Source organism: Pectinophora gossypiella, chromosome 15, assembly GCF_024362695.1.
Source record: "Pectinophora gossypiella chromosome 15, ilPecGoss1.1, whole genome shotgun sequence".
NCBI lineage: Eukaryota > Metazoa > Arthropoda > Insecta > Lepidoptera > Gelechiidae > Pectinophora > Pectinophora gossypiella.
Genome location: NC_065418.1, coordinates 118,873 through 139,707, shown reverse-complemented (window position 1 = coordinate 139,707; position 20,835 = coordinate 118,873). Strand labels below are relative to the sequence as shown.

The 20,835-nt window shown below is 44.6% G+C and overlaps 3 protein-coding genes across 4 annotated transcripts; 2 read left to right on the top strand and 1 right to left on the bottom strand.

Moving 5' to 3' along the window:
* Nucleotides 1-354: 354 nt before the first annotated feature.
* On the bottom strand, nucleotides 355-4,029 carry LOC126373421 (cyclin-dependent kinase inhibitor 1C-like). The gene is made up of 3 exons (XM_050019579.1): nucleotides 3,955-4,029; nucleotides 3,433-3,492; nucleotides 355-789 (listed from the first exon to the last, which is right to left on the bottom strand). Exons 1-3 carry the CDS (start codon nucleotides 4,027-4,029, stop codon nucleotides 355-357), a joined length of 570 nt encoding a protein of 189 aa, XP_049875536.1.
* Nucleotides 4,030-10,555: 6,526 nt separating this feature from the next.
* On the top strand, nucleotides 10,556-13,983 carry LOC126373420 (tetra-peptide repeat homeobox protein 1-like). Its single transcript, XM_050019577.1, has 5 exons — nucleotides 10,556-10,623; nucleotides 11,114-11,264; nucleotides 11,908-12,189; nucleotides 13,420-13,569; nucleotides 13,786-13,983. The coding sequence occupies exons 1-5, from the start codon at nucleotides 10,556-10,558 to the stop codon at nucleotides 13,981-13,983; spliced, it is 849 nt and encodes a 282-aa protein (XP_049875534.1).
* A 3,910-nt stretch (nucleotides 13,984-17,893) lies between these two features.
* On the top strand, nucleotides 17,894-20,824 carry LOC126373169 (D-erythronate dehydrogenase-like). Of its 2 annotated transcripts, none has more exons than XM_050019202.1 (2): nucleotides 17,894-19,259; nucleotides 20,807-20,824. In XM_050019202.1, exon 1 carries the CDS (start codon nucleotides 18,219-18,221, stop codon nucleotides 19,245-19,247), a length of 1,029 nt encoding a protein of 342 aa, XP_049875159.1. In that variant the 5' UTR covers nucleotides 17,894-18,218; the 3' UTR covers nucleotides 19,248-19,259; nucleotides 20,807-20,824. The 2 variants fall into 2 exon arrangements, with proteins under 2 accessions (XP_049875159.1, XP_049875160.1); XM_050019203.1 differs by lacking the exon at nucleotides 20,807-20,824 and adding an exon at nucleotides 19,661-20,088.
* The last annotated feature ends 11 nt before the right edge of the window (nucleotides 20,825-20,835 follow it).

The window sequence follows — 20,835 nt, the reverse complement described above, 5'->3', positions numbered from 1 at the left end:
AGAACGGACGGTACAAGTTACATTACGTTAGCTACTGCCTAAATAATAAATAACAATTTTATAATAACAATTCTATAATCTGTGGTAGAGGCGATTATTATTATTAATGAAACAACTAGAAAAGTAAATTACGTTTCATTTCATTACAACAAATCAATATAAAACACAAGTTAGACACAAACAAAAACTTAAGTACTAGCTAGGTACTATAATATGACACACGCTTAACAAGATAATACTCGTTGGTATCAGTCGCTCTCCCAGGACAACGGCCGCCGAGTTGCCCTTTGACATCACTATAACACAATTGATCCCAATCTGAAGGTAAATAAATAGATAATTAATTAACGGACGTCAGTAGGGGTGTTGTATGGCATGTCGGTGATCGTCGAGGAGCGTGTCGGCGGCGGCGTGCGTGTGCGCAGGCGCGTGCACCGGCACCGGCACCGCGTGCGGCACGTGCACGGCGTACGGCAGCGGCACCGGGTAGTGCACGGGCTGCGTGACGGTGACCGGCACCGGCCGCGCCACCGGGTACGGGAAGGGCCGGTCCACGGGCACGGCCACGGGGCGCGGCACGGCCACCGGCACGGGCAGCGGCACGGGCACCGGCACGGCGCGCGGCCGCACCACCGCCACCGGCTCGGCCACGGCGACGGGCACGGGCCGCGCCACCGCCACCGCCACCGCCACCGGCTGCGGCAGCGCCACCAGCCGCGCCCGCTCCCACACCGTGTGCTGCACCACGCCGCCACCCGCCGCCGCGCCACACGCCGCCACTACCAGCGCCTGCAAGCAAACTATACCGTTACTGTACTCACTGCCGCTCGCACTGCGCCTGATTATACTCTATATCACAGCAAGTCGAATGTTTTGTTGATAACAGAAGTGTAGGCGCTGTTTAAAATCCTGCTGCAATTTGTTTTAAAAAGTTTACTTACATAAAGAAGTTTGATCATTTTGTTTTTTATAGATCGACAGATATCGGTGTAGCGATTCTCGTCGCGTATGTAGGAAAGAAAGTGTATCGACCAGTGTTGAGCGGGTATATATAAGTGGTGGCGCGGAACCGGCGCCGGCGCAGGGAAGAAAGCTGCCGGACACACTGAGAGCTGCGCGACACTACCCGCGTCACATTATCACGACTTACGCCGAATTCTGCACCATTCATTTGATTGTAACCCACGGGTAGTGTCCGATAGTTAATTTTTCGAAGCCGAAACCAAAGTTTCAAAGCTCAAAGTTTATTAAAGATTGGTTACAAGCTACAACTAAAATATATAAAGGATTTTGAAATTGAATTTCATGTGTGGTGCTTCAGCATCAGCACCATGATATAAAAAGATAAATATACTAAATTAGGTACAGTCATGAGCAATATAATGTACCCACTTTAGGACTCTGTCGCACTAACATGTTTGACAATTTGTCAAAAAAGTTAATGTGACATGGTACCAAAGTGTATACATATTAATGCTCGTGACCGTACCTATATCTAGAAGTTTATCTAGAGATGACGTTTGCTAGGAATCTTCGGCTTCGGTCAAACGGGTCATTAATGTCTATTAGTATTATTTGCAAGACGATCCGTACTTCGGAAGGCACGTTAATCCGTTTGTCCCAGTTACTACTTACTGATGTAATTAAGTAGTCGTTACATGAGCCATGTCAGGGGCTTTTGGCGGCTCAATAATCACCTCACAACCCACACGATAGAAAAAGAAGAATATTATTTGTGGTGAATCTTTTATTTCATGTTACCATAACCAGCTGGTATCGGGTCACAAATAGTGTCCAGAAACGAGGAAAGACTGATGAAAAGTACTTATAATAATTATAATAGTGTGGTGCGGTAGTATCAGCTCGGCGCGGTGCGGTATCGTGTGTCGTGGAGTGCGTCGCCGCGGCCCGCCTCGTGACGTCACGTGTGCTACAACTGTTGCGCAACAGCCGCGCGCCGCCAGGAACACATTGACTTAGCCCTTTAGAGGAACGAGGCTGCACACTCGACATACGTTTATCTTTGAAATCTCTACTACTTGTACTTGTGTGATAATACTACTGCTCTCAGGTGGGGAGGTGCTCGTCGTAATCAAACAATTCAGCAATTCTCTTGAATAAAGTTTTATATTCACATAAACAATGTTAACTCTCCAACTCTTCATAGTAGATTACCGCAACCGAACAAAATTCCCGCCACTGCCTTTTAAAAAAGGCGGGAAAACGTTCCCGTTCGAAAAAGAAGAAATCAAAATAAAAACAAATGAAATAATAATATGCCAGTTCCAAATTAAAAATAATAAAGTCGTGACACAGATTCACGACTTTGTTCTGTCTGTTATTAAGTAAATGATCATTTATTTAATATTGATCAAATATTTTATAATTGTCTCTCCGTAATTTAAATATGAAATTTTACGTCTTTAATAAACATAACAGTCAAAACGAAAATACACATTATATAGTGAGTGTTATTAAGTTATATAATCTAATAATAATTAAATAATAAATAAACATTACGAACCCTAACACTTGTTTGAGGGCTAATTTAGGCAGGAAGGTACTAACCTATTCTCTATAAGTGATGACTTATGTCTGAAGAACAGCAATGATACTTAGTTATCAACGAGTTTTACTGTGAAGTTTGCTGCACGGATCATCTTACTTGTGGACAATCAGGTGATCAGCCTGTAATGTCCTAACCAAACTAGCGATCACAAATTGCCTTTTGTGATTTGTCGAACCCGGGACCTCCGGATCCTAAGCACAACGCTCAACCACTGGACCACGGAGGCCGTTAAAATAATAATAAGTCTATTAATCCATAATTATATAAATATTTGCACACCTGCTTGCAATACACGCACTGTTTTACTTAGAATAAGATCTTTAACTTTGTGTTCTTGCAAATAAATCATTGATTATGATTAGGTATGCTACAAGGATAGTAAAAATTACCCATTTGGAATGTATGTGCGTGCGCTGCACAGTGTTGGTTTGAAGGTGGATTTATTTGTCAGTGTTAAAGGATTATTTGGTAAAAGCAACCAAGCACGAGGAGTATTTGACTTTGGGATTTTGGCTATCAGTTATTCGGCAAAAACGTCTTTCGTGATACCAACCGTCAACAAACTATGAGCCGCTGAAGGAGTCCTTCGATGGCCGGTGTTTCAGCCCGTCGTCGTAAGCAGTGGCTGGTAGGGCGTCGCGGCGCGGGCGCACTGTCTCCGCGCCGTGCCGCGCATGCGTAGGTATTCATGAGCCCGCGTTTGGCGGCTGGGTGTGGACTCACCTGATCGACATACGAGATGCGTAAAAACTAGAACCTCTTATATAAGTCGATCTTTATCTGTTCCACTCTCCCAAGAAGGGATTTAACTAGCTACACCTTGTAAAAAGTGGAATGTGTTAGCAGGTGTGTAACCACGTTACATCGGCCGGCGGCCACGCGGGCGGACGTCGCTGCGCTCGAGGACTTGAATCACCGCTCGCCTGTTACGACACATTCAGATGCATTCATACGAAAGCGGTTTACAGTTAATATCTTATGCAATTTTGCCGTCTGAGTCCTGAGACGGATATGATAAACCGTATAACATTATAAAACTACCTACCTTATTTGTTATAGTACAACCACATTTTTGAAAGCACGCGTTATTGATCGCTTCTTCGTAGATAGCGTGTGACTCGCTCGCTGGCGGAGCCGCATGCGTTGACCACATGCTATATGTGATTGATATTCACATATCACATTACATAATCAGCAACAAGGCCAGCTCAATAGTACTCTAAACCGGCGAACATGCACGAAGACTGATGAGGGTGGATGAAGCGAAAGTGATGTGTCAGCATCCTGCCTACCCGGGCGGGAAATGGGCGTGAACTTATGTATGTGTGTAATCAGCGACCATACACTCCCAGGTCGCGAGAGCTACTGTACTCATAACATATTACGTGAGGTAAGGCGGCGTGCAGCAGGAACTGTGTGCGAAGCGACCGACGTCTGGCAGCTGGTTCTAAGAGAAGCATTACGAATACCAGCAGCCGAGCTAATTGCGAGAAACAGGTGAGGAATTCGCGGTACAGCGCGCGCCGCGCTGCCTGCGCACGCTCCGCCGCCGCGTCGCGCTTCTCATTAATACATTCCCAATTATTCGGGTATTCAGAAGTGCATCCAACCCACGCGTCACTGAGCTTTTTGTTAAACTTAAGATAAACTAACAACTCATAACAAGTCCGGTGCCGGGGTTCGAACCGCCGCTCCCTATTTGAGAAGCTAGCCTCATGTTACTGGTCCTAAACAGCTTGGTTGAATCGATTCAATTAACAAGATATGATAAACACAACGCGGTATCGCTAGTGGTAGACGTAGCGAGGGTTCGCAACTCTCTCACGGTAGGAGCCAGTGTTGCCAACTTTATTTTCACCAGCCCACCAAATGCGGCCGTGCAAACCACCAGAAACCACTAAAACTGAGCGGTCTCTCGAACCACCAGAATTTCACTAGATAAAATACATACATACATACATAAACTCACGCCTACTTCCCACCGGGGTAAGCAGAGACTATAGAATCACTAGACAACCCAAAGCCGAATCAGTGCAATCAGATCGTGGGATGTTTTTCCCCCTCTTTAGCGCCGCGTCGTAGGTAAAGACGTGCTAGAGACAGGGTAAATTATTCAATTATTATTAATAATGATTCCTTAATAATATACCATATAATTTGCACTTAACAACTGGATCACCAGTGCTTTCGACTATTTGCAACCAATCCCTTAAAACTGGGTCACGTAACCAACAATCACGAAACTTTTGGGTGTACTGTGGCTTAGGCATCTTGATCTTACTCAATCTGAAACTTATTGTATGTATTATGTACTAATAAATAAACTATATTGGTTCTTTCGCTCAAGTAACTCATAAACCATATTCGGTTGTGTTAGTGGTTAAATTCGTCACTTACCGCTAACTGGAAGGACTCTAATCCACTAAAAAATCCACTAGCCACTAAAACTAATATTTTTTCGCCGAACCACATGTCTAAACCACCAGATCTAGTGGAAAATCCACTAAGTTGGCAACACTGGTAGGAGCAGCGGCTAACTGGGGCTTGCACAATCCGTGCATGTTTATTGGTCGGCGGAGTCCTTGGCGCGTCGCGTCGGGAGCGACGAAAGTGGAGCGTCGCGGCATTCCGCGCGGGTCGCCACTCCGCACCCCGCACACGGACAGCGCCGACACAAGGATAGGATTAACAATAATACAACGAATAGAAGGGACACTACGCACCGTATTGAATACCAGTTTGACCTCATCCCCCTTTAGTCTATCGCAAGCCGTCTGTCCCGCCCAGCGTGTGATATTACATTAGAAAGAAAGAAACGTTTATTATAAAGGGACACCACAGTATGATGATCATGATCTCCGACCGATTTCGGCCATGGCGACCGCTACGACTCCTAGTCGGCACGGCGCTGATGCGCCCGAACATGGCTTATGTAGCCTATTAAAGATTACAGTGAACTCCCGCGCACAGTGGGGGCACGTGAGCACATCGCATCGTTTTGGTAGTTATAATGAATAGAGGCAGGGGGACGGGCCTTCAACTCATCACGTTTAACGACACCACAAAAAAAAGGGACACCACAGTAACAAATATATAACAATGCACGGAATAACACATTACTTACAATCAAAATACGCAAGAAAAAACAACTTACACAACATAGTATAAATAAATAGTAAACATTAAGACAAATTGTAATAGGGTGAATGGACTTGTTGACAATGGTGGTGTCCTTTAAGGGCCTCACTCAGAATAATTACAGGGTTTCAAGTGCTGATTTTCAGGGTGTCAGCTGGCGGTCCATAGACCAGCTGTTGACATTTATGCCGCTTGCTTTATTACTACACAGGCTACGATGGCGGACCCTGCGCCGGCTGCTATCAGATCCGCGGCTCACGGCACCGTCACGAGCCGCGCCGACAACCACTAACAGTTCGTTATATATATATCAGAGTCCTGACAATATTTTATTGCGTTTGACTGTTTGTTATTTTGAAAGTACGTACAGTAAAGGTCCCCGCAGACAGGGTACTGCAGCACACCTGTGCCGGCAGCAATGTACCGCTACACGTCAACCGGCTTGTAAGAATGTCACCTACGACGCGAGGGTGCGGGACACTATGACGTCATGATGACGTGTTTTTCATTGACCTCATACGATAGAAGACGTGTAGCATGCCGGGGGTGGACCTCCCCACCGCGGCCTGCAGCCCTCCATCATCTTCAAAGTATTCCACACCATCCGCAACATTTATTTACTTATTATCGTGTATCAACAGCATGCATACAAACAAACAAGTTAAATAGAATACATATAAGAACAGTTCTGGTAATATAACTTAAAAGACTCCATAAGTCCTACTGCTGAACACGAGCCTCTCCTCAATCTACCGGAGAGGGCATGAAGCATACTCCACCATGCTGTTCCACTGCAGGTTGGTGGTTCACTCTTTACCCCGACACCAGGGTTGATGAGGTTGGTAATTCACTTCACAGCCCACACGACAGAAGAGGTCGTATAATTTTACTATGATTATGATTTTTAGAGTTCCGAACCTCAAAAGGTAAAACGGAACCCTTTGTTTTTTTTTTTTTATTTCGATTATAATGCGTGAAAAATGTATGGAGAAGAAGTGTACTTATAGCAAACTTCACGCGTCATTTTAGAGTGGTCGCCCTTCGACGCCTCGTCCTGGATCGTGTTGACTTGATTGATAATAAATAATAACAATAATAAAAAAGTTCGTTTAGGTAAAACTTGTATCGTATTGATCGCTATCAATTAACAAGCGCAACCGAAATGCGAGCTCCTATTGGTAATACACCATCGTCTATGAAACAATAACCGCTGTGTTCCCTAGCCCAGTAAGTAGAGCATTTAGATATTGTTAGATATCGTTATAGCGTCTGTGGAAACTAGTTAGAGTATAGTGAGATTGGGTAATAAGGAAAGGTCTCTGCAGTGCACTGGAGTCTATCCTGTGTGTCGCGGTGCGCGGCTGCGAGGGAAAGACATCAACGCGCGCCGCTTGCGCACGATCGTCACAACCCACATTGATGTCGTATTATTAATATAGTTATTACTATGGTTACTACTTACTGATGTATCCACGTCAGTGGCCTTAGGCGGCTCATCTTTGGGGGTTACCCACCTCACAACCCACACGATAGAAGATGATATACTTTAACCTATTTTTAATTAAAAATAATTATAACGTCTTTTCTGCATTAAAAAATAAATAAGTAGTAGGTTAATAGGTTTAATTGAAGTTCGTAGTTGTTACTACATATAATCGCGCCCGTATCCCCAACGGGGTAGGCAGGGCCACAAGTCACCAATAAGATACTCGCAGCCACTCCTGGTATTCGTGTCAAGACGGGTGTGATGCACCGGGCGGTGACAGGGTATCATGGGCTTTCGCCCAAATATACCGCGGGCGCGTCGGTACTGGAGTGGTGCAGCGTCGAATCATGTACAAGCTAGAGGAAAAATAATAACCGTGTAGACAGTAGCCGTGTACCGCGTTCAATGTAGTCATGAGCTTACATAAACACCCTATATACGTCCCACTGCTGGGCCCGGCCTCCCCTCAATCAACCGGAGGGGGTATGGAGCATACTCCACCACGCTGCTCCACTGCGGGTTGGTGGAGGTAAAGTCATGAGCTTATTGTTGTATAACTAGCAATGCGTTCCCTGCTTCGCACGGGTCGACATTTATTTTCTAAGAGGAAATTATTATGCAAGATATCTTATTTATTTATTTATTATTTAACAGTTTATCGTACACAGAACAGGATATAAAACAATTAGACTAACACAAGACAGACTAACGGTTCAGCTTATTTCTAGTAGAAATCTCTTCCAGCGGGAAAGAGATAAAAACTAAGAGCAGGCAGATAGACGTGTACATCACTAAAAAATATAAACTAAATAGATATAACACATACAATTTAAAACAATTTAAAGCTTATTATGAGATTCCTTTTTTTCGTTTCGTTTAGTGTTTTTCATATTATTTATAGTCTTATTTTTCTTTATTTATTTATTTATTCATATATTGCATAGCTACATGTCATATAAAATTAAGCTGCTTTCTGTTTCTTTTTTTTTCTTTCAATGTTTATTTTTGTTGTATTAGTTTGTATATTGTTTTCTCGTCATACAGCGCATTGGGCCATACTGTAATGTTGTATGTACTTACATTAATAATAAATTAACGAATACCTAAATGATAAAAATGACTGGTATTGAATGTGTTCCTCTACTTATTAAATTACTTGTAATGTATGCCTACATTGGTTTAAAAGATGTGTTGCTGTTGCAGTTTCTTGTCATGTCTTCTACAATGACGTAGATTCAAAAATGTTAAATTGCCTTCAACAATTTTATTATCCGTGGTAATTACGTTGAATAAATGATTCTGATTTCTCAATTTTAGCGGGGTTCAAATTTTTTTCTAGTGATAAATATACCCTATGCAACGTACAATATTTTTTGAAATCGGTCCAGCAGTTTAAGTTCATTCCATACCAAAAAAAATACAAATCTTTATAATATTAGTATAGATACAATCTATTGTATGTAATTTTAAATTTACAAAAAGCATTTTGCAGTTGACTTTATTGTCATTACACGATCTGGCTGGGTCACGGCACGGGCTAGGTCATTTTGCGATCAAGTAAATTTGCAACGAAGTCCATTAAGATGTAGGAGAAATTATATCTAGTCGCTTTGTGATAGGTATAATCTTTAATGTAGTTAGTCATATTGTTATCTAGACAACCTGAGTCCAACCCTCTTGCGACTGTCAGTCCGGGAGCAGTTCTCAGCGCGTGTGACGTCACAGCGGCTAGGCAGCGCGGGAGTAGACAGATCTAGATCGGTATTGTGGCAGTGTGTCGCAAGTGTGGCGGGAGCGGCTTATATACGCGCGCATGCGCACTGCAGCACAACTCGTGCGCAGGCTCCCTCGCTGCTTGCTGCCAGTATCCCTGTACATCCCTAGCTGCGGCGGTCAAGTGTGGTGCTTCCCTATATCACACAATATGAAGGCTTTAGTAAGTGACTCGTGTGGATAACTCTAGTGTAACGAGGTGCGACGTAGTCCCTGGGGACACAAGCGATGTACAGCATCAGTTAACAAACTTAATCAACCCGTGCCATACTCCCAGCATAAGCTAATTTTACAAATTATACCAGGCTATACAAATAAACCAATTCTATTGACTCGTTTATCGCGTCGCGCGCGATAGGTACTATTATACAAAATAATCTCAGATTGCGTATTTAACTTTTTCAGTCTTATTGCTGTTATCCAACCGTAATTCCGTTGTTCTAATAACAAGCTCTAATAAAAGGCTCAGTTCATATTTTGTGAATTTATCTCTGTCTAACCTAATCGGGAATATATTCATGAACTTACGTTAAGTATATAATTAAAGAACTTGCTGGGCTAATTCCACCCACTCCATTCCATCTACGGACAACTAGACGTCGGCAGGCATTTCATCCTTATTTTGTGGATATACCACCAATCCGCACTAAACATTTGGCCTTTTCCTTTTTGATGTGAACAGCAAAGGGCTGGAACTGTCTGCCGTCGTCTGTTTTCCCATCTCATTATAATCTAGGATTCTTCGAGGCTATAGTGAATAGGCACTTGCTAGGTAAGCGTGATCCACTCTAGACCACATCGTCACTTACCACTGGGTGAGATTGTGGTCAAACGCTAGCCTAAATTTATAAAAAAAATGTTATTTAAAAACGTCAATATCTATCTAACACATTAACATTAACTATTATATATTATTATGTAATATCTATCTAATGTAATCAAAATCAAAATAGTTTATTTGCTTTAAATAGTACATCAATATATAACCTCGTTATTGGGACTTCCTAGTAAGCCTCATTTAAAGACCTGTGTCAGGAAGCCCCGCTCTTCCTAATCGGTATTACAACTTTGATAGTACATATTTATTTCTTTTAACAAAAATAATCAACGTTTAAATAAAGATAAATACTTATGAGATAAGATGTGTGTGTGTGTGTGTGTTTGTGTAATGTAAATAATAAATGTTTACTAACTACAATACTACTGCACTACTTAACACTCTGGGCACCCTGTAACCAGGTCCGTCGAGGTGAGCGCCCTCAGCAAGGTAATGCCGTCTGAGGCATACTACAAGAGGTCACGTCAAAAAAGTACTATTACTGCTTAACACACTAACAAACTTGGTTACTTGTGTCTGTTACTTTAAACTAAGTAAGGTAAGGAAAACAACAAATTACCTAATTAATAATAATAAGTACTATTATTATTATTTATAATTAACTTAATGTATAAGTATGTTAGGTAATAAGTTCCAACCGAATACTTATTTGCAAAAAGACAAAATATGTACAATGTAAAACAATACAATGTGTTGGTAGAATAAAATACAGTGCCTATAAGTAGCGGCGGCGCCCGCGCACGTTGCCTTCATGGTTGCAGTTGTTGCAGGGATATGCGAACACAACAAGGATCGGCTCGGACAGTCGCTGCTTGTGCCGTAACACTGCCATAATAGGATAGTTTCCAACTCGTCAAATCAGTTACTTTTTACTAAACGTCTTTTTTTTTAAGTGACTTATTGAAGATTTACCGCAAATGGCATTAACTACTAGGCCGGAGAAATTACTAAACGTCAAAACACTGTGACGTCATAGAAAACCGTGATAAAATGTCGGACTTATTATTACGTTTTTCTTGATTAAAATTCATAAACAAGTTAAATAGAAAATGTTTTTCGTTTGTTTTAGATCTGTCTTTATTTACTAATCAGAATTTCATAATTTATCTTAAACTTAGTACACGACCCAATTAATATTATTACTTAATAATAATATTATATTTTTAATTATCCTTGATTCAAACGTGAATTCGAACTCATTACACTACGATGTAAGTCACTCTGTCTCCGAACAGGGCCATCAAGGATTCCGTGCAATCAATCAAAACAAATAACCGAAAGTAGAAAAACGTTACTCAAACAATTGAAGACGTGACAAAACAGAAAAGGAAAGCGGGTCCCGTGTGAAGCAACCGGCTGGATATAGGTTGCTCAACCAACCTGGTGACGGCGTCAACACACCAAATCTCATACGTATTAGCATGCGGCGCGCGCGTAGCCCCGCTGCCGCCCCGCTGCTGGTGACGACCACAGGGCTGCCGCAGGAACTAAAATCATAGAAAATTAAAGAGTTTGACATCACCAATAAACATGCTCCTACGTCGAACACTGTCTTTTGTACTTCTTAATAAAGTACCATAACTTTCAGTACGTTATAAGTAAGTCAAATAGGAATTGTTACGTTCCGTTCCCCCCCCGCGTGCGGCCCTGCCCCCGCCGCTGCATTCCGCACACGTAACCAGTAAAAGTAATCCGCAATAGCTGTCATTGTTAACCTTATAATTCACCGGGCGACAGTTTACCAACAATAGTTAGGTAACGGTCGGTGAACCGCCCGCGGACATGTGTCGCTGCTGGCGACGACAAGTTCAATAACGTACCTCAGTTTTTTTAATTTTTGTTTATAATGTTCAACATTTCTAACATTTCTCTCTCTCAAACATTTAGGTACCTTCTTATTGCTTCTCAATAATTCCTCCCTCCCGGCGGCGTCTCGATACAGTGTGTTTTAATAATAACTGTGTTTAATAGACTCTTAAAAATATCAAAATACATATGGCAACATGTATGAACGTGATTCTATCGGCTATCAAAGATATCTACTTATTTTGCTGTGGTATGATGACGTATGAGTTGTCTGCTAATCCGCCATGTTGGTTTCAGGTAGTGGTGGTGTGCGCTTGCGCAGCCGTGCTGGCCGAGCCTGGTAAGGTGCTGCAGAAGAGGAGCGGGCTGGTGGGTCACCTGGGCGGGTACGGGCTGGGTCACGGACTGGGCCACGGGGTGGCCGCCGGCTACGGGCTTGGTTACGGAGTGGGCGCGCTGGGCGGCGTGGGCCAAGTGGTGGGCGCGGACGTGCACACCACCGTCACCAAGCACATCGGCGTCCCCGTGCCCGCGCCCTACCCCGTGCCCGTCGACAGACCCGTGCCATACCCCGTCAAAGTTAGTACTTCCTCCTGATCAAGTAACATTATATCTATGGGCGCATCACAAAACTGAGTACTTAAGACATCGTGCCAAAAGTGGCTGCAAGTTGTCTTCTGTTTACTGCTTTACCCTATAGGATATACAGGCGTGAGTTTATGAATGTTTCTATTGTAATGATATGTATCCCTCCGGCCAAATACCTAATTAATGCCATATGCGGCGCATTAGCAATAAGTCACGTCAAAAGAAAACATAAAAAATAATAATAATAAAAAAGTTTATTTAGGTAAAATCTACGACACACATATACATTTAAAACATTAAAATATACACACATAACATTAATAAGTATTTAGTTAGAAAACATAAAGGTATATGGGTGCCGCAGTTCACCAAAAAAGGCCAGGGTTCAGTGAAAATTTACCCAGAGGGCAACACTGATTTTCAACCGCGCCGATCGGTGAAACGCGAGTACCCGCACAATAAATTTTAAAAAATAAATAATGAGTACAAAAAAAACGACTTACTGTTACACATGGAAAGCAGAAACAGAACAATAAAAGAAAGAAATATTACACTAAAAGAACATATTTATTAACATATTTATGCATCCGCGTCATGAGCGGTGTCAGCAAGATGTCACACAAGTGCTGCTCCGCTCCGTCGTGGGGTCCATCCGCTGTATGCGCCGGCGACGTCGCGGCGTAGCGACCACGCACGGTGTGGCATCGCTGCAAATACAGTAACGTCAACGGCCTCCGTGGTCTTCTAGTCACAGCGGTGGCCTCTCGATCTGACGGCACTGGGTTCCTTCATTCGTAAAATTAGATGTCTTTAATCGTTTAAATGGATTTTATTATTAAATGTAAGGCATGGTACAAGCATTATCGACTATGGGATATTACCGGTAATGATAATGTGTTTGTGATCTTAGTGAATAAATAAATAAATAGATTTCCAATGGGGACATCGTACGAAAAAATACTTTGTGACCCTAGTTTATTAAGGATGTTGCAGACTGATTACCCTACCCTACCCTGATTACTGATTGCCCTATTTTTTCCTAAAAAAGTAGCATGGAAATGCTGCAATGAGACTGATTAGGAAGGCAGGTTAAATAGTCGGTCCCAGCTGCTATATGTGTGTAGTCGTTACATGAGCCACACCAGGGTTGATGAGGTTGGTCATTGACCTCACAACTCACACGGGAGAAGAGAAGAAGTAGTAATGTGGGTGTCGTTGCAGGTCCCAGTAGCGGTGCCGGTGGACCGCCCGGTGGCCGTGCCGGTGCCGCGGCCGTACCCGGTGGCCGTGGACAGACCCGTCGCCGTGCCCGTGGACCGGCCCGTGCCCGTGCCCGTGCCCCACGCGGTGCCCGTGCCCATCATCAAACAGGTACGTCCCCATCACAATTGCAACTTTCATGAACCAGAAAGGCTATACAAGATACTCTTGCTTGCTAATTGATTCACCATTATTTAAGGGGATTTGGGTTATATCAAACAAAGTCTTGCTGGGACGTTCATCAAAGTTGTAGAGCCACCAACGCAGCTAACTTACAGGCTGCTTGTTTTTATTTAGACAACAAAATAATATAACTTCGTGTGTTAGGTCGGCGTGCCGGTACCACAGCCGTACCCGGTGGCGGTGGCCAAGCCGGTAGCCGTGCCGGTGGCGGCGCACGCGCCCGTGCTGCACGACGCCGGCCTGCACGGAATAGGCTTGCACGGACTCGGCCTGCATGGCATTGGCCTGCACGGACACGCGAGCGGGCTGCACGGACTCGGTTTGCACGGCAAAATCTGGTGAACAACAATATCTAGAAACAGATAGTCGCTTGTTAGTGGACCAGCTGTAATATTTTCGATATTTATAAAAATAGTTCCGAGCGAGATAATTTTCGAGTTGACATTGTGAAAAAGAAACGAAACAGAAGATTATTTGATAGTGGATAGAACGAAATAGTGCAGGTTGTGTCCTCAACAGGCGTAGCATCGGGAGCACGATGTAAGACGAGGCATTCCCACAGGACTGTGCCGCGCGCTGGCGATCATGTGATGTAGCGTAGCTAGCCTAGTAGCGACCGGCGCACGCGCACCCGCCGCCGCGCGCCCGCCCAGGGCAATACTTATATGTAGTCTCTAGTTACATGACGTATTTTGAACTCTAGCTATCGTTCTCTTTATGTCACTGTGAAAACTTTAAATCAAAAATGGTTCGAAACTTATAGTACCAATTTTCGTGACATATTTTGGGCAAATACAATTTAAATAAAGGCATTTCATATATTAGACCAAGATCATTGAATTGAGTGCTTATGTACAAAGAGTTAGAAAACTGATAGATGAGGACTGACATTGAGGATTGAGCAGAGTCTCCAGAATTACTAGGGGTTTTCTACAAAACATAATACTCGAAATGTGGTTACCAGTGTAGCGTTACCGTAAGAGTTGTTGTGATCTCCTGCCGAGCCCGCGCGGCGGCAGAGGCGTGATGTCGCCGTGTGCTGTGTATATATAGTGTCGTCACTAGTGTAAGTTAGCTGTAAGTTTATTACCGCCGCAGTCGACTAAGGACTACCACCAGTTTATACGATGTTTATATTAAATGTGTACCTGAATCTTGACGTGTATCTCTCACCTCACCTGTGCTATACCAATAACATCAACTCTCCGCTCCCCACCAGCGGCTGAGCTAGGTTTACCTCACCCCCTCGGTCTTACTTTAGTCTTCAATCGTATGGGCGTCAGGCGTAACATACACAGTTGCGCGTGTACGTTAACATCAATGTGCAGTGTTTGATTAAACGAAGATTTTTCTATGAAGTGTCCAGGGTATGCCTGTACGTTACACACGCCGCAACCACTACACGTGTAACACTACACACACTTGAATAAAACATTATTTTTATTAGTTGTCGTCAAAAAACATTATTATGGAACAATAACAATGATCTCGTTGATGTCATTTGTATGAATGATTTTTTTATTCACTTCACAATTTGGATTCAACAAAATATTGATTTTTACTTCTTATAACATAGATTAACAGCCTCCGTGGTCCAGTGGTTGAGCGTTTGGGCTCACATATCACAAAAATCAGTCATCCACCTCACAACCCACACGATACAAGAGTCTTCTTATAGATTTTGGAGTCCTTTTTATTGTTATGTTGAAAACATAAAACAATCATATTCCGCTATTGTTACAGGTTGTTTGTCGGTATTTACTGAAATAGCTATTGTAGTCGTTACATGAGCTATGTTGGAGGCTTCTGTCAGCCAGACGCCAGAGTTGGTGTGGTCGGTCATTGACCTCACACAAAATTAAGGTAATCAACCTCGTATCTGTGCGGGGCGTAATGAATTATTGTTTATTCTTATTTATTTACAATAGGACAGACAAAAGAAACACACTTAACTAAACAGACGTTACGGGTTATTTTACCACAAATGAAAAGAGAAAATACAGGCAAGCTTATCTCTAAGAAAGAAATTTCTTCCAGCTGGCCCACGTGACAAGAGAGACATTTAATTTACTTGACTTATTGTTGTTATTTTTTTCAAATGGCATTAACTACTTGTCCGGATGAGAAACATACGTGATTGCATGGGTAGTATCTTTTTCGTTGCCCGGATTCAGGTCAGGAGTAGGAAGCCGTCCTCGTTCGTATGTACACGATGACAAACCCGCTCTATATAATGTGAAAGCGTGTGTTGTAACACGCAGTGTTCCTATATTATGTAACGACAGGTGCCAGCGTGAGGTAAACGGAGCCGGTTAGATGGAGTGCCGCCAATTCAACTGGTATATGTTACTGTTAATGTTCTGTCAAATGTGTCCGGCAGCTGACAGCTTCTTCTTCTATCGTGTGGGTTGTGATAAAGTACCAACCTCATCAACCCTGGTATCAGGGTTACTACTGAGTCGCTAGAGGCCCCTGACTTGGCCCATGTAACGACTACTTACTTAAGTACATCAGTAAGTAGTAACCGGGACCAACGGCTTAACGTGATTCGGAAAGCACTGATCATCTTACTTTCGGACAATCAGACGACCTCCGTGGTCCAGTGGTTGAGCGTTGGGCTCACGATCCGGAGGTCCTGGGTTCGATTCCCGGTGGGGACATATAAAAAAAAAATACTTTTTGGTCCCTAGTTTGGTTAGGATATTACAGGCTGACCTCCTGATTGTCCGAAAGTAACATGATCCGTGCAGACAGCTAATAGTACTAGTAGTAAGTACCTACTCTACTAGCACGGAGTACCTAATACACTACACCTACATTGCACACTACACACTGTAATAGTCATAATCTAGGCCCATGATCACCTAAAGGTGGAATTAAACCAGACATAAACAATAAGTAGTGATAATAAAACGTGTGTTCCGGACAAAACCGTTATTCTGTCTTCACATGGTTACGTAACCTGAAGATTTGACAGGTCCGGTAGGTGTACCTAATATTGACTTGATAACATACATACTTTACTTATTTTGGTTTTAATAGAGCAGGAACTCATTGCGAGTGCGCATGCGCGTAAACAGCATCTCGTGGTTGATTGATGTCCGAGTAATGTCGGCGGCGCGGACAGGTCGCGCCGCTTTCCAGTAATTATCGTAAACGACGCAGCGGCTGCGCACCTGGTACAGAACACACCTCATATCCTGCCCCCGTAGCATTCTGCGCGTACATAGCGCACGTTGCGATAAATGAAGCAATCCTATTGGCTACACAAAAAATAAACCAAAGTTGCGGCTGGCTGTTAAGCCACGAGAGAAGTTGCAGAAAACGTGACAACAGTCACTCCTACCATCGTCTGTGGAGACTCCAGATGTTGCTATGCTTTACAATAAATACTTATAAATTAGAATAACTTTGTATAAATAGATAATCAGGAGAAATGTATCAGGATCGAAGCAAATGGAATTCTATAGTCTCTGCGTCTGTACCCCGGTGGGAAATAGGCGTGAGCTTATTTTATCTGAATGCAACTCAGGGGTTCGAGTTCACCTGCCTACCGACATACATGACGTCTTCAATAAATTGCTGAATGAGAGAGAGACTTCAGTGCTGCTTATCTGTCGAGAATCATGGAGTTTCTCCTGTCGCGTGGTAGAGTCTTTGCTGGCGTAACGTACTTATAGAAACAAAGTAAAGCGGTACTGGTAGATGAAACTGTCACACATATAGGAGGTACTTATAGTCATCGAATCATGATGATGATGATGTCCTCTCAGACGTATCCGTCGATGGCGACACCCTTAGCTAGTGTTAGCCTGGGCTCTTGCATGAGCGCGGTATTTTTTGTACAATTGGGTAGCTTCCTAGGTCAAACATAAATTATGAAATTATAATGACTAAATAAAGATAGATCTATAGGTGACAAAAAACGTTTCCTTTTTTTTATTTAATTATTGATTAATTTTAATAAAGAAAAATGTAATAATAAGAGCGATATTTTATCACGTTTTTCTATGACGTCACATGTTGCTTTTCCATGCTTTTTTCGTACAAATTCCATAGTAATTTCGTGTTTGACGTTTAGTAAAAAGTTACTATGATGACGCTACGTACGTATACGTTAAATAATTGTAGTGTGTTGCACCATCAGCGCCACACGCGACAATGCAGATGTTAATTTGTTTGAATTCATGTTTGGTTTGGATCATAGATAAAATTGATATAAAAGTGGTTTCCAGGATTTGTGCCTTGTTAAAGGACGACTTAATAATAGCGTGTATACTCGTACACCTCTACCACCGTCATTGGTCGTCATTGGTCGTGCACACAGCCATTGCATTATGTTAACTTTTCCCTGAGGATTGGTCTGTTTGTCAATTAATAATTACCTAGATGGATTTTTAACTGATTGTCCATACGTAGGTATATCTGTACACAGCGATGTAACAAACATAATTATCTCGCCTTTGAATCCAGATACAAACAATCTTGACATTGACGCAACAAACGTTATGTAACGCTGCGGCTATCAGCGGGTCGCGGGGCGCGGAGATAACAGCGGCGGCCGAGACACGCAGCAGATGAGAGCAGCGTCGCGGCGCGGCGCGTACTGTGGCGGGCAGCGCGATACTGCAGCTATGAAGGTGGTGGTGACGGGCGCGGCGGGCTTCCTGGGCGCGCGGCTGGCGGCGCGGCTGGCGGCGGGCGACGCGGCGCTGCCGGTGACCGAGCTGCTGCTGGTAGACGTGGTCCCGCCGCCGCTGCCGCCGCGAGCGCAGGTGCCCGTGGCCACCCTCGTGCTCGAGCTGGGCGCGCCCGGCGCTGCGCAGCGCGTGATCGCCCCCGACACCGACGTGCTGTTCCACCTGGCCGCCGTGGTCAGCGGCCACGCGGAGGCCGACCTCGAGCTGGGGCTGCGCGTCAACTTCGACGCGACGCGCGCGCTGCTGGACGAGGCGGCGCGCACCAACCCCGCGCTGCGGCTCGTGTTCGCCAGCACCGTAGGCGTGTTCGGCGGGGAGCTGCCCGACGTCGTCGACGACCTCACGGCGCTCACGCCGCAGAACTCGTACGGCACCGCGAAGGCGATGAGCGAGCTGCTGATCGACGACTACTCGCGGCGCGGGCTCGTGGATGGCCGCTCCGTGCGGCTGCCCACCGTGAGCGTGCGCGCCGGCGCCGCCAACCGCGCCGTCACGTCGTTCGCCAGCGGCATCGTGCGCGAGCCGCTGGCGGGGCTGCCGGCCGACTGCCCCGTGCCGCTCGAGCAGCGGCTATGGCTGTGCAGCCCAGCCGCGGCGCTACGCAACCTGCAGCGCGCGGCCACGGTGCCGGCCGCGGCGCTGGGCGAGCGGCGGGCGCTGACGTTACCGGGGCTGTCGGTGGCGGTGGGCGACATGCTGGCAGCGCTGGCGGCGGTGGCGGGCCCGGCCGTGACGGGCCGCGTGCGGCTGGCGCCGGACGCGGCGGTGGCGCGCATGGTGGCGTCGTTCCCCGCGCAGTTCACGGCGGCGCGCGCGCTGCGGCTCGGGTTCACCGCCGACGCCAGCTTCGAGGACATCATCCGCGACTACATCCGCGACGAGCTCGGCGGCTCCTACGTTCACTGACCCCCCTTCTAGGTAGTTATTGAGTGATTTATTGCATGTACAATATAAACCTATTCAAAATATATAGTTATAACGTTAGCGTGTTGTTATTATGCATCGTAACGTGCAAGCTTATCTGCATAGACACATGCCATAAAAGCATAAATTATTGAATATGAGCGATCGGCGACAGATAAGTAGTGGTGTTTATGGGTCAGCTGTGTCGGCTGTCGATCGATCCACATAAAAGATGCATGCCGAGCTATCGACCGCCGGCCGCCGGCCGCCGGCCGCCGGACACCGGTCGATGTCACAGCCGGTTGATTGATTGAGGACATACATTAAACTCAATCCAATAGTTCGAACGTTGTCCCCAAAAAAGTTCATAGATAATGTATAAGAAGTTAAGTACACTGACGATCCGATTATTCTAGCCATATAGAGGCGGCCAATCAGCTCGCGACAACATACACTTCAGGACCCCGCCAGTGTGGTAGACGGTTTCCCTCATTCAGCGCTTATCGCTATCAGACATCCACTCCCTAGGGTCTACACCGCCCTCCAATTGGGCCGTTTCAATCCCATTGTCTTAAATTTTGTACAAAGTAAGAGACCTGAGCGCTCCCCGTTTGTCCAGCCAAGTAGATAGTCATGTAAAAAGATATATAAAAGTACGTTCACAATGAAAACTCGGACTAATACTAAGGTTAGGTAGTATATCTACTACTGAACCCATTTGTATTGTGCGGGAAACACGAATAACAATAGCGGACGCAAACATTTAGTTACCATTTAGTTACCTAAATGTTTGCCTAATGTACATGGAGGTAGTAGATAACGTACAAAACATTATGAAGTAAAATTAAATACCTAATTTTATATTATTATTTATTATACCTACTTACTTCATAGTCACTTCTGTATTATTCCGACGGCAGGAGATAAGAAATTATACCGACGTGATATGCCTTTAAGTTGCTTATTCTGAGCGAGAGGGTAAACATGATGAATAAGAAAGATGTATTATATTAATTTTTGGCCGAAGCCAAAACCAACATCGACTTGCGTTATTCACTTACAACGGCCTCCGTAGTGCAGTGGTTTGAGCGTTGGGCTCACGATCCGGAGGTCCCGGGTTTCTCGGTGGGGACACATCACGAAAATCACTTTGTGATCCTTAGTGTGGTTATAGGAAATTACAGACTGATCACCTGATTATCCGAAAGAAAGATGATCTGTGCTTCGGAAGGCACGTTAAGCCGTTGGTCCCGGTTACTACTTACTGATGTAAATAAGTAGTCGTTACATGAGCCATGTCAGGGGCATCATATAACCCGGGTGCTTTCAAGGCCAGAGTGCACAGGCACCTTCTGGGCAAGCTCCTTCCATCTTAGGCTTCGTCAATGCCTCCGGGCAAGTCTGAGGCCAAAAGCAAACCCATCAAAGGTAAAAAAAAACCGGCACTCCACGTTTGAGAATCTAGCCGGTGAACTACAGAACTGCAGCTACTTATTGATTCATCTGTTGTTTTCTAAAATTATTATTGGAGATATGTCAGTAACCTGGGGGTCCTTGCCCAGTCTGGCCTGGTCAGGAGGCCCCGACGGGC

Bases quoted from the DNA above. Each gene is read 5' to 3' on its own strand.
- LOC126373421 (XM_050019579.1), bottom strand. From the start codon at position 4,029: ATGCTTCTCTTAGAACCAGCTGCCAGACGTCGGTCGCTTCGCACACAG. The intron at 3,493-3,954 runs GTAATATGTTAT...GTGTCGTAACAG, and splicing joins TGCACGCCGCCTTACCTCAC to GCGAGCGGTGATTCAAGTCC. The intron at 790-3,432 runs GTAACGTGGTTA...GTTTGCTTGCAG, and splicing joins CCGCGTGGCCGCCGGCCGAT to GCGCTGGTAGTGGCGGCGTG.
- LOC126373420 (XM_050019577.1), top strand. From the start codon at position 10,556: ATGGTTGCAGTTGTTGCAGGGATATGCGAACACAACAAGGATCGGCTC. The intron at 11,265-11,907 runs GTGACGACCACA...TGTTGGTTTCAG, and splicing joins CCGCTGCCGCCCCGCTGCTG to GTAGTGGTGGTGTGCGCTTG. The intron at 13,570-13,785 runs GTACGTCCCCAT...TTCGTGTGTTAG, and splicing joins CCGTGCCCATCATCAAACAG to GTCGGCGTGCCGGTACCACA.
- LOC126373169 (XM_050019202.1), top strand. From the start codon at position 18,219: ATGAGAGCAGCGTCGCGGCGCGGCGCGTACTGTGGCGGGCAGCGCGAT.